The sequence below is a fragment of the Pleurodeles waltl genome, chromosome 6, assembly GCF_031143425.1.
Source record: "Pleurodeles waltl isolate 20211129_DDA chromosome 6, aPleWal1.hap1.20221129, whole genome shotgun sequence".
In the NCBI taxonomy this organism is placed as follows: Eukaryota; Metazoa; Chordata; class Amphibia; order Caudata; family Salamandridae; genus Pleurodeles; species Pleurodeles waltl.
The window spans coordinates 1,538,273,229-1,538,286,535 of NC_090445.1; the positions used below are offsets into that span (position 1 = coordinate 1,538,273,229).

The 13,307-nt window shown below is 45.4% G+C and overlaps 1 protein-coding gene across 18 annotated transcripts in view; it reads right to left on the minus strand.

Moving 5' to 3' along the window:
* RERE (arginine-glutamic acid dipeptide repeats) overlaps nucleotides 1-13,307 on the minus strand; it is a 798,532-nt gene that overhangs the window by 51,496 nt on the left and 733,729 nt on the right. For all 18 annotated transcript variants that reach the window (XM_069241143.1, XM_069241141.1, XM_069241137.1 and 15 more), the window contains 2 exons: nucleotides 9,531-9,674; nucleotides 9,054-9,234 (listed from right to left, as the gene is read on the minus strand). In XM_069241143.1, the coding sequence (XP_069097244.1) occupies nucleotides 9,054-9,234; nucleotides 9,531-9,674 (325 nt within the window). The remainder of the gene's footprint in view (nucleotides 1-9,053; nucleotides 9,235-9,530; nucleotides 9,675-13,307) is intronic.

Here is a 13,307-nt window from a genome sequence, read left to right on the forward strand (position 1 = left end):
TATTGTTTGCGGATTTGGAAAGGTTTTTAAGATGACTGGTTCATTCAAGTGAAACGTTGAAGGAACTTTCGGGATGAATTTAGGATTTGTTCGCAGGATGACACCTGAATTTGTGAATTGGAGGAAAGGCTGTTTGACAGTGAAAGCCTGAATGTCGCTGACTCTTTTTGCTGAAGTAAGAGCTAGCAGTAATGCTGTTTTCCATGAAATGAATTTTAGATCAGCCTTGTGGATCGGCTCAAAAGGAGCTTTCATGAGCTGCATCAAGACAACATTTAGGGACCATAATGGTGGAGGCTTCCTAACTGGCGGGAAGGCTCGAAAAAGGCCCTTCATGAATTGTTTGACAATTCTTGTAGAACACAATGAGACTGTCTGGAGATCTGCGGTATCTGGAGATTGCAGCCAGATGTACCCAAATGGAAGAATATGCAAGTCCTGATTTTGCCAGGAGCAGGAGATATGGAAGTATCTGTTCCGGAGTAGAGGACAAAGGATGTATATCTTCTGCTGCGCACCATATACAAAAACGCTTCCATTTCAGTTTATAGGTTTTGTTGGTGGTGTCAGCTCTAGCTTTTGCCAAGATGTCTCTACACTCCTGGGAAATGTTGAGATTCAAGTATTCATTGTATTCAGGAGCCAAGCCGACAAATGAAGAGACAACAGATCCGGGTGTCTGACTTGTCCCTGGTGCATTGTTAAGAGTCGGACTCCGTCTGAGTCGTAGATGTGGTCATTCGGAGAGCATGAGGAGCTCTGTATACCAGACTTGTCTGGGCTATCTGGGAGCTATGAGGAGAAGGCGACACCCCTCCACCTTCAGTTTGTTGATGACTCTCGGAATGAGTGGGATCGGAGGAAAAGCGTAGGCATAAACTCCGGACCATCTCATCGAAAACGCATTCCCCCACTAATCTTTTTGGGGAAGCCAACTTGCGTAGAACTGGCATTTCTTGTTCTCGAGAGTGGCAAATAGGTCTAGGTTTGGTTTGCCCCATAATAGAAAAAGACTGTTGAGAGTTTTTTGGTCTAGTTCCCACTCGTGATAAGGAATCACTGTCCTGCTCAGGGTGTCTGCTAGAACATTGGTTTGTCCTGGCACATGCTCCGCTTTGAGTGAAATATTGTGCTTGATGGCCCATGTCCAAATTTGCTGTGCTAGCTGCGAGAGTTGTAGGGATCTCGTGCCTCCTTGCTTGTTTAGATAAAACATGCTGGTTGTGTTGTCTGTCCTGATTAAGACGCTTGAATTTTGTATTTTTGGCAAGAAAGCTTTTAGAGCTAAGTGTATTGCCTTGAGTTCTAGATAATTGATGTGGAGCTGAGTGTCTTTCACATTCCAGATTCCGCTGATTTGCAGGTCCTGGCAGTGTGCCCCCCATCCTTCGAGAGAGGAATCCGTTGTTACTATGTAACTTGGTGTTTGAAGAAGAAATGAGAGTCCGTTTGACAAATTGGTTAGAGTCGCCCACCACCTCATGGTGTTCTTCATTAGAGGCGTTATGCGGATCTTGTCTTCGAAGGAACCGTTGACCTGGGTCCATTGTATGTCTAATTGCTCTTGCAGGGGTTGCATAAGGAGCCTGCATTCTGGGACTAGCGGAATGCATGATGATATCATCCCGAGCAATGACTTGTAGATGCGGACTGAAACGAACCTTTTTCTGGAGAGGCTGTCTGCCAAGGAGGTTAATTTTTGTTTCCTCTCGTGAGATGGGTACGCTTTGTTGCGGACTGTGTCTAGAATTGCTCCCAAGAAACTTAATACCTGTTTGGGGTGGAGCTGAGATTTCTGGTAGTTGATTACAAACCCCAGGCTGTGTAACAATTGAAGGCAATAGGAGATATGACTTGTCACTTGCGATTTTGAGGGTGCCTTTATAAGCCAGTCGTCCAGGTAAGGGAAGACCTGGATACCTGACTGACGGAGATGTGCTGCTACCGGAGCCAACATTTTAGTGAAGATTCTGGGGGCTGATTTGAGACCGAATGGGAGAACCCGGAATTGGAGGTGCATACTTCCCACTCTGAACCTTAGGAATTTGCGATGGTTGCGATATATGGGGATATGAAAATAAGCATCCTGGAGGTCTAGGGATGCCATCCGATCCCCGGTATTTAACAGATGCAGGACATCCTGCAGTGTTACCATCCTGAACGACTGTTTCTTTAGAAACTTGTTTAGTGCTCTCAAGTCGAGGATGGGACGCGAGTCTCCAGAGGGTTTCTTTACAAGGAAAAAACAGGAGTAGAATCCTCTGTTCTTTTGAGATAAAGGGACTGGTTCTACTGCTCCTTTTCTCAACATTACTCTTACTTCCCTGAGGAGTTGGTTCAACCTCGGAGGCGGTGGACCCGATGGAGGAACAATTGGTGGTGTTTGTGTGAATTCCAGAGTATGACCTCTGGCCACTACATCGAGTACCCATCTGTCCGATGTTATAGTCTTCCACATGGGGAAATAGGAAGTGATGCCACCTCCGACCCTCGATGTTGGTTGGTGGGGAAGCGCTGGGATGATAGGCGGGTCATTGCTTTCTGCCTGTATCTCTTCCTCAGGCAGCTCCTCTTCCTCTAGCTGGATGTTTGTAAGCTGCGGCCGGTGGTAATCTATAATGCTGCTGTTGCTGATGGTACTGATGTCGTGATCCTGTGGAGGAAGACTGATATTGTGATCTGTATTGTTGGTATCCACCTCGAAAGGAGTAATTACCTCTACCCCTTGCTCCACGAAAGGGTTGTTTTTTATATTGCAGGGTACCAAGGGATTTTGCCGTATCAGTATCCGTCTTGATAGCCTGCAACATGTCGTCGACATGTTTACCAAACAGACTCTCTCCATCGAAAGGCATGTCGAGAACACGACTCTGGACTTCTGGTCTGAATGAAGTAGCTTTAAGCCATCCTTGTCTGCGCAGGACTGCTGCGCCAGCTAATTGCCTAAAGCCAGTGAGAGAAATGTCTATTGCGCTGTCTATAATCTCCGCGGAGACCCTTTCTCCCTCCTGCAAGACCTTTTTTGCTTCCACCTTGACGTCTTCTGGCAGTAAATCTAAAAAGGCAGACATGTCTGCCCACATCTGGCGATCGTACCTTCCCAGGATGGCGAGGGAGTTAGCCGCCTTAACTGTGACTGCAGCAACAGAGGAGAATTTTTTGCCGATATTGTCTAATCTCCTTCCTTCCTTGTCTGGGGGAGACGCAATAGGTGTGGAGGGGTTTTTGGAATGCTGCTGAGCCGCCTGTGATATAACAGAGTCAGGTTTCGGCTGTGAGACTAGACAGGCCGGAGAATCATCTGGGGCCTTGTACTTCTTCTCTAGTCTTGGCATTTGAGAAGGCACTGTTGCCGGGTTTTTCATTGCCTTCAAACCCTCCTGCCGTAAGAAATCTACAATGGGTATGGCTCTTACAGATCTCTTTGATAGTTCTTTAAAGTCGTACAAAAAACATTCGGTTTCATGAGAAACAATTGCAAGTCCAAAACGTTTCGCCGCCCTCTCTATTAAATTATGGAAACCTCCTATGTCCTCTGGAGGAGAATCTACTGGACCTGCTGGCGGTGGAGATGGTGTGGGGACGAGATAATCATCCCATTTACTAGCCCCCGAATCTCTTAACTCACCCTCTTCCCTTTCGTCGTCTGACGAGGGGCAAGCTTCCCGAGTTTGGCTAGTTATCGGTATACTAGCCTGTGGCGTTTCCGAAAAATTAGAAGTGGGAGTCTGACGAGGTGTCTGGTAGCTCTCAGGTCTAGGTGGCGTGGACTGAGTTGATGGTGGAAACCTTTTATAGTAGTCCTTCAACATATACTGTAGATCTGCTACCAGTGTGCTAGGTATAGCGAGGGGCGATGGTTGTTCTGCCTGTGGATAAGATGTTGAGGCGTAACTAGGCTGGTAATGCTGATCCTCCTCATCATCAAACTCTTGGCATTTGACATTGAGTTGGGACGGGCTACTAGCTGCCCCAAACATTCCATCGTCTTGAGAGTATGCATCATCGTCCTCATCCTCAAAAAGATGTTGTGATGGATATGGCAACACTTTACTTGGCGAGGTATGCATTGGCAGAATATTGGATGCCTTGTCACCCATATCAATAAGTGAAAGGGGTAAGAATCTGGTAGAGTCGTCCTGATGGTATGAGGAATGGTGTGGCGAAGTATCCAGGTAGGTGGATGGCTTGTACACTGTTAGTTGTGTTGACGATATAATCGTCGACGCTTCCTCCGTCGACGGTCCCCTCGTCGACGGTTCCCTCGTCGACGGTTCAGACATTGACGGCGTCTTTGCCAACAGGTCTTTTGTCGACGGATCCTTCATCGATCCTTTTTCGCTTCAGTAGAGACTTGTTTTGTCTTTTTGGGCACCTTCCTAGGTGGTTCATCAGACCCTCTACTTCTCTCACCTGTTCTTTTATGAGGGCGAGAAGTATGTGATGACGGTTCGCTGTCATCTGAGGAAGGATGTTCCATGGCTTTTTGCTTTTGCAGCCATAAGAGAAGTCTACCCTCACGGTCTTTAAGGGTTTTTTGACTAAAGGTGAGACAGATTTTGCAGTCTCTCACCTTGTGGTCTGGATGGAGGCAGTAGATACACTTCTTGTGGGTGTCATCAACATGCAGTCTCTTCTTCCCACAATTGTCACAGTCTCTGAACAGACCCTTCTTTGTCTTTTCAGACATAGTGAAGCTGTGGCTAGTTTCCTGAGAGAAAAAACAATCTTCAGTCAGAAATAAGGAAAAAACTGAGCAGAGCTCAGGGAGACTCCCTTCACACGACGTGCGGTAGAAAATCTGTGGGAATTCAGCCTCTGTTGGGAGTGTTTGGGAGGGGCTGAATCCTGATTGGTTGATACTGAAGTTTGGGTCTTTTTCACAAAACAAAGTGGATAGACTGTAAAATACCCTATGAGGCCTACTAGGGCCTACTGGTTTTACTTTTACTGACTTACTGCTTTATGTATTTAAGTTTACCGTGAGGCTCCCACCTCGACGACGGGGATGATTCAAGCATGTGAATCTATGAAAGATCCAATACTGGAGAATCCTCTCTCCCCCATTTCACCATCACCCAGACAAACATTTTCCTTATCTGTTTCCTCATCATACGCCTTAATACGCTGGAATGGATCCTACACATCGAGTCTTTACATGTCTACACAGTTTATGTTCTACGTCAGTGTCCCTCTTAAAAAATTCCTACACTGAAGGCTGCCACATGAAGAAATATGCACTTGCCTTTAAATGTAGTTCTCTGCCATTGATTTAATCCAGTGGCTAATTTTCAATATGATATAAGATCAGGCTGAGAATCTTTCGAAAATGTGTTCGCTCTGTTTGCCACTGGCATTTACCTGCATCATCATTACAACTGTATTCATGCAGCCAACCTCATGAATTTCAGGTCTACTAGCCAGTTAATAAGAACCCATCTACTCCATCTCAACACCTATACGCAAATTTAGATTTTAACATATGAGCATTTAACAATGAAAACTGGTCAGTTCAGGGTTGATTTAAGAGCAGAATGAGAGTATACGAAAAAGACTAAAATCAGAATACATAGGCCTGTAGGCAAGTAATTATTTCTACAATTGATCTTTCATAGAAGCACAAGCGCATCTGCATACATTATGAAACAGTATATAGTATTTAAAATAGTTGGGAATGTGGGGCTGAATCAGTCTTCATATTCTACAGGTTTCAAGAACTGATGGCCAATTGTGCATTATTGAGTATATCCTGAAGGTGTGGACGTTCCTCAACATTGCCCTTCTCAAGATTTGATGTTGTTATACGTGCCAGCACGGTTACCGTGGGTGTCTTCACTATGGTGACCTTTAGGTCAATATGTAACAAAGCTTTTTTCCCCTGTTCACATCCCTCTGGGAACCCATCGTTACAATACTGGGTGGCTTTTGCTGTTGTTTCCACAAGTACAAAAAGCTGGTTTGTAAGACGAGATCCATTTGGTATTTTCAAGAATTGGTTAAGAACTCTTTTCGTGTCTGTGTGAATAAGTATATTGTTAATGTTTGGGAAAATGTTGGTTGACTATAAGGTGTGGCAGAACCTGTCAGAGGAGCTCAAAATAACAATCTGTTTTGCCCATTTTGTCAATGGACTTAGCACCACAAATGCCATCTTCCCAGAGAGGAGCTTTCATATCACTGGAATGTAATGGCTTCATACACAAGCTCAGTATGTTTCTTCAGCACCACAAGGTGATGTTGAATATATATCAAAATGAGATATAGTATGCATAGAGTCCAGGAGTTCCCAACAGGCTTGACAGCGGCAATAATAGATAATAGTAATGCTCTACATATGGTAGTGTGGTCAAGCAGTCAGGCTTATCAGAGGGTAGTGTTAAGCATTTGTTGGACACACACAAGCAATAGAAGAAACAGACTCAATGACTTAACTCCAGACCAATAGGATTTTATATATAAAAAAATATATTTGTTATTTATTACTACAACCACAAGATTCGGTTCAGAAGTAAATACTGTTGCAGGTAAGTACTTAGTATAGACATCAATGTAACTTTGTTTCACTTTAGTCAAGTAAACAGTTTTTAAGAAAACAAAGAATATCTATTTTAAAAGTGGGAACAGTGCATTTTCTGAACAGTTCTGGGGGAAGAAAATAAAGTACAGTTTTAGTAAGTACACGACTTACAGTTCCAGTCTCTGGGTTTTAGGTAGTCTGTTGTTGGGGGTTCAAGTTAACCCCAGACACCCACCACCAGCAACACTGGGCCAGTCAGGCGCAGAGGTCAAAGTTGAGCAATTTTAACTTGGGCTCCTATGGAGACAGGGTGTACTAAGAATTCGGTCTACCAGCAGGTAAGTACCCGCGACTCAGAGGGCAGACCAGGGGGGTTCAAGAGAGCACGGGAGGGGCCCCAAGTAGGCACCAATCCCACGCCCTCAGCGGCACTGGGGCAGCCGGGTCAGGGTGCAAAGAGGGCATCGGGTTTCCAATGAAACTATGAGGGGACCCCGGGGTCACTCAGGCGCTGCAGGCGCGGTCCAGTGGGGTGTCTCGGGCACACCACCGTTCAGACAGGGAAGAGGGCCACCTGTTGATCGTTGTTGCACTGGGTGTCGATTTCTCCAAGGCCTGGGGGCTGTGGGTACAGTGGGTCTTTTGCCGTTGGTTATCTTTGTCCAGGGCAGTTGCGGTCAGGGGTGTCCTCGGAAATTCCCTCTACAGGCGTCGTCGTGAAGGGGTGGAGAGGTCAACCCAGTGTGGGCACTTGGTCACTGTCGTCTGGGGGTCCCCTCTGGTCTATTGGGCCACCTGGACTCGGGCCATGGGCTTCGGATGCAGAGTGGTTAGGACTCTCGCTTCTGGAGTGAGGTGGGAGTCCTTTAGAAGCAGTTTCTTCTTCTTTTCTTTTAGACAGGGCCGCTTGCCCACAAGAGTTTCTTGATCCTCGGTGATGCAGGCTATCCTCTGGAGGTTCTTCAGGGGTCGCTGGACCTGCAGGACACGTCGCTTTTCTCTTGCAGGTTCTTTGAAGCAGAGACGGGCCGGTAGGGCTGGGGCAGAGTCAGTTGTTGTCTCCTTTCCTTCTCTGCAGGTTTTTCAGCTCAGCAGTCCTTCTTGTGAGGTCATCAGGAATCTGGTGAGTTGGTATCAGGGAATCCCTTAAATACAAGATTAAGGGGTGTGTGTTAGAGTCAGGGGGCAGTTGCCAATGGCTACTGTCCCTGAGAGTGGCTACACTCTCCTTGTGTCCACTCCCTTTGGAGAGGGGGGCACATTCCTATCCTTAATGGTCCCTGTCCTCCAAACCAAGATGGACGATTTTGCAGGGAGGTGGTCACTTCAGCTCTGGACACCTTAGGGGTGGTCGCAGCTGAAGTGGTCACTGCGCCTTGTTTTTCACAAGTTTCCCGCTGAACTGGCAGCCCAAAATGGGGGCTTGTATGGGGGTAGACATCTTCACTAGCTGGAGTGCCCTGGGGCACTGTAACACGAGGCTCACCGCAAAGTGTTACAGTTTCTGCATGGGGGAAGTGTGATGCACCTCCACCCAGAGCAGGCTTTGTTTCTGGCCTTAGAGGGCACAAAGGCAGTCACCCCAGGGGGGTCAGAAACTCGTCTGCTAGTGGCAGGATGGCTCAGACCAGTCAGTCCTACACTACAGGACGGGGTAAAATACAGGGGACTTCTCTAAGATGTCCTCTGTGTCATTTTTAAATAAATCCCACACTTGCATCCGTGGGGGTTTATTGTGCTGAGAAGTTCGATACCAAACTTCCCAGTATTCAGTGTAGCCATTATGGAACTGTGGAGTTTGTTTTGACAAACTCCCAGACCATATACGTAATATGGCCACACTGCACTTACAAGGTCTAAGAATGGACTTAGACACTGTAGGGGAATAGTGCTCATGAAGCTATGCCCTCACCTGTGCTATAGTGCACTCTGCCTTAGGGCGGTAAGGCCTGCTGGAGGGGTGACTTACCTATACCACAGGCCGTGTGATGTGGGCATGGCACCCTGAGGGGGATGCCATGTTGACTGCCTTCCCCCCCCCCATCAACACACACAATCAGTACTGGCAGTGTGCATGTGTCAGGTGACAGGTGGCACAACACATGCTGCAGCCCTTAGGGATCCACCTCTGGTATCTTTTACAAGGGACTTATCTGTGTGCCAGAGATGTGGCAATTGTGGAAACAATTGGACATTTTTAGGGCAAAAACACTGGTGCTGGGGCCTAGTTAGCTGGATCCCACCACACTCTCAGTCAAGTCAGCATCAATATCAGGCAAAAAGTGGGGGCTGGGGGTAACTGCAACAAGTGCCAGTTTCCTACACTGCTGATATGCAATGGCCAGAAGAGCCTAACACAGGGGTATATTAAACCTATGAGAGAGCCAATGGTTAAGTACTCTGACATTTGCTTACCATATACAGTGCATCTATTCATACTTTCCACATCTGCCCTTTCTCTGAAAGATCTGGTTGCACGGTAACCATTAGACAGTGGCCTGCTTTGTCGATGCTGAAGTATGCAGAGTATACTAACCTGTAATAATCTTCCTGACTTGGTAGATGACCCCCATGCATCTGGTGGTGACCATGCAACCACTGCTGTTCCATGGCTAGCCTTTGCAGTTCTGCAGACTGGGCATGCATCGCCTGCAGCTGGTGTGCTGCAGACATGGGGGGTGGGAGTCCTCCCTGAAGGTCTCTGGGATATGGGGTACCTACACACACAAAGAAAAAGAGAGAACATTCAAATCAATTCAGGAAGAAAGGACATCATAGTGGTACCATTTACAAATCCCATGCCTTTATTCTAATTCATGTAAATGATTACCCACCACATACTGATCAAGGCCAGGATAGGCTCATCTGTGACTGATAACCAAATATCTAAGTGACCGGTAATGTGTTACCTAGTGGCACAAGGAAATCAGTAGATTTCTCTCCTTCCCTATCATTGCTACTATTCTTCACGGTGCATGCATCCAGGCCGCAAAATACTTCACAGTTAACTCACCAAACACAGGGTGTCTCAGCATTTCGTGCTCGTGAGGTGGCTGACTTAGCAATGGGTTGGGAATGGCACCAGGGGGGTAAGGAAATCGTGCCAGATGTGGACCAGCTGCTAGTGAATCCAAAGGATGCATGGGTCCAGCTGAACCTAGGAAGAAAAACAATTATTTAACAATGACCTGCGGAAAGCCTATACAATGTCCATCTGACAGGAATAAGTAATGCTAAAAATGTTGCCGGTCAGAAAGCAACAAATACAAGCGCAAATGTTCTAAAGCGGAAAAAAAACTTTCCCATATGCAAACTTAGACTAGGGACTTAGTTTCTGCAGGTATAGTCTGAACAGAAATACAGCAGAGCTTGAAAAATCATGCTGTGATACGCTCACAGCTTGAAAAATCAGGCTGAGCAAGTGTTCAAATCAAACCCAAGACACACATTTACTCTAACCCGCTTTATCACCTCGGAGTTGGAGCAGTTATGTGACTGCTGTTGACAGCAAACATTTGGCCTTGTTATTGTTTGGGCCAGTCAGAGTGCACGCCATCTTTTGAGCTCTCATCCTTGATTCATGAAATGAACAGTGAATGTAGAACCATTCAGTTAAAAGAAGACTGGCTTGCTAGACTACGAATACCTGCAAAGGTTTGTCTTGTTGGATTGAGATGCCCTTACTTTTATCTCCTTGTGGCAGCTAACTTTAGACCTCTACAAAGCAGTATTTATGTCTACTTCAAATTGGATCCATACAAATTGTGGGTGAACCACAAAATACTAGAAAGGTAAGCTCAAGTGCATGTTCCAATTTAACACACAGAGTAATTAAATGCCCAGGTGCTTGGACTAAGACTGTAAAACATGTGGCAGATCAGTACCTAAAAGAACATTTCCTTCCTCAAAAGAAAGCATTCAATTCACAAGGGATTCAGAATAATCACCAATTATTCAAGGTTTACACTTGTACTGTGCTGCCACTTCTTGAAATTTAATTAAAAACAACTTCCAACTACCCTGCAATGCCATTACACCTTAGTCTTGAAAAACTGAACGATTCAAGTTACCCCGATGCAAGAGCAGTTATAACTTTTTTTTTGTTGTTGTTTAACTTCTCACTCGTTCTAGGTAGCCTCGTAGTCTGGGGCAGTGCTCAGACTGTGATAGCCTAAAGAGAACACAGACAGGAAACACAGTGATCTGTCATATTGAATGAGAAACTACTTACAAGGTGCAATGACACTTGCTTCTTCTCATATCGACAGCATCTTCGATTTTATGCAGCATCAAACCACAGCACCTAAGTGCAGGTTAACAGGCAAGCCCCAGTGTCATTTTAATGACTGGCACCATAGCATGCACACTCATCATTTAAAAGCGATGCCACCTGTCTTCAGAAACAGTGGTTAAGACTTGATTCTATGCAAACGAAAACCAAGATGTTGTAAAAATGACAAGAGCAGTCAAGACGCTTTCGACTTGCGGTTCACAACAGAAGCCAAGAAAATGAGATTGAAAACTTAGGACAGTAGACCAATTTTTGCAGTCTTCCACATATACTGTTTTAGTCCTGTAGATTTGATCATGTCCTCCCAGGGTCACTTATATATCTTTTCATAAGACCAGCACTCCGGACTCAAACCTTAACACACGAAGAAAACGAAGGGATTTACTACACTTTACTTGAGTTTCAATATTCCTTAGTATTTGTGCACAGAGCAGGATGCTCCAACGACTATACCTCAGCACCTTTGGCATGATGTTACTGTGGTTAGGTGGATGCATCCTATGAATACCATGCACTTAGCTTTCCGGAGTGGCTCAATCATTCACGTGTCAGGACAATCCCCTATTTAAATAAGTGTAGCTTTTAAGAGCGGTCTTAAGTACTCTGTCTTGCTCTAGACCCAAGCTTCAATGTACAATTTCATATCCAAACTTGCCTAAGCAAGAGGAAAAAATGCCTTCTTTACCAGTCTCATTTTCAGAGCTGCATAGTTTTTGTTTCAAACTCTGCCTGCAGCTGTGGGCACATGGTCTGTTTTTGCCAGGCTGCAAAGTTGCTCTGATGACTTTGTGCTTTCTCCATTAATGTAGAGAAAGAGTAAGAGTCTCTCTCAAAGGCATCAAAAGCAACTATATAGCTCTGAAGCTATCACCTAAAGGTCATGGAGAGTAGGCTTCACTTGAACGCCACCCAAGACGTTATAGAGATATAACTCCAACATAATACCGAGATTTGAGGCAGTTGTGGGGGGTGAAATGTTAAAAAGGGAGGCTAGTTGCAAGAAGGTGGCTAGAAGTCAGAAAGAAGCAAATTCTCATTTTCACCTCTACTCTAGGGGAGTAAGCCTACAGGGGAGTGAACATAGTGTGACTGTTGTCCAACTTCTAGAAATAGTAGGCAAACCCTTCATGCAGTATCAGAGGAAGGGAAAGAGAGAATCTCACAATCTCCCTTTTTGGAGACAGGGTCTTTGCTACAGTGCCCAACCGGTGACAAGATGCCAGTAAAAGCAGCACAAAGAAATAACTGGAAATATTCAGACCAGGGAGACCACAGCACCAAAAAAAGGGTAACGCTGGAGACGCTGGCATAGACATCTTTGGGGTCGAAAGACAAGGCAACAGTTCTTTCCTTCTACTTAGCCTAAAAGATATCTGACAAAACTAATTACATGACCTCAAGTAACAGTTACCAAGAGCTTGGGAACTCAAATGGGCCAGCTCCTATGCAGACACTGGTAGGGCTCCTCAGAAAGGCAAAAGGGTGAAAAAGAGTGTCCACTAAGGATGGGTGAGACGAGTGTCCGACATCTCAGAGCACTTCAGGAGGAAGCACATTTTCCTCCAATTCAGAAGAGTTTGTGCAGAGGTAAAGAGGCCACAGTAAAGGCTATGAACAAAACCAGTTGGTCGTGAACCATCAATTGGTGAAATTCAAGAGATGTGCACCTATATGCTAGTCGTGAAAGAAGTCAATAGAGGGGCAAACATAGCACGCACAGGACTGCGCCTCCGCAGTTGGCGCAAGCAAGCACGTAAAGACTAACGGACATAGGGCGATCATGGTCTGGCTAAAGCAGGCACCTCCTGCCAAAGACCGATACATCAGACGGAGTGACAGACAAGACAATTTTGGGCAAATAACCCGTGGTACAATTTATAAAAGGCACTTTAAGAAGCACCTAATTCCTCTGGACGCTGATACAGGACAGGAGGTGAGCAAATATTCCTTGCTTGGAAAGCAGCAGAAAGAAGAAGCTGGACTCCTAAAACAATCAGAGGAAATCACTTACAGACCTGGCTGGTATAAGAATCTCTTAATCAAAAAATAATAATGATTAAAAAAAAAAAGAGGCCCACCGGTTTTTGGGAAGCTGTTTTATACCAGATTTCTCAGTCACCTAACTTAGTTAAGCTCCAATGACCTTAGTAAAACAAGTCACAACTCTTTGGGTTCACTGTGCCCTGCAAAAAAAAAAAGAATAACATTAAAAATAAAAATTCCAAAGAACCTCTAGGGAAACACCACTGTAAGACCCCAGCTCAAAGGCAATGAAGGAAACTGTGTCAAAACCCTTGGGTCCAGGGACCCTTGTAGAACGGCCTGAATACTCCTGGAGAAAATGATAGTTGGCCCTATCAGCACCTCAGAGCCAAAGGTGTGGTGAAAGAAGGTGCAGAGTGCCAACTCACTTACCTGCACCACAGAAAATCTAATGTCATAGAAGGAATCGATATAAGTGATAAACACATAGCAATGCAAGAAATCAATAAGGAAGAC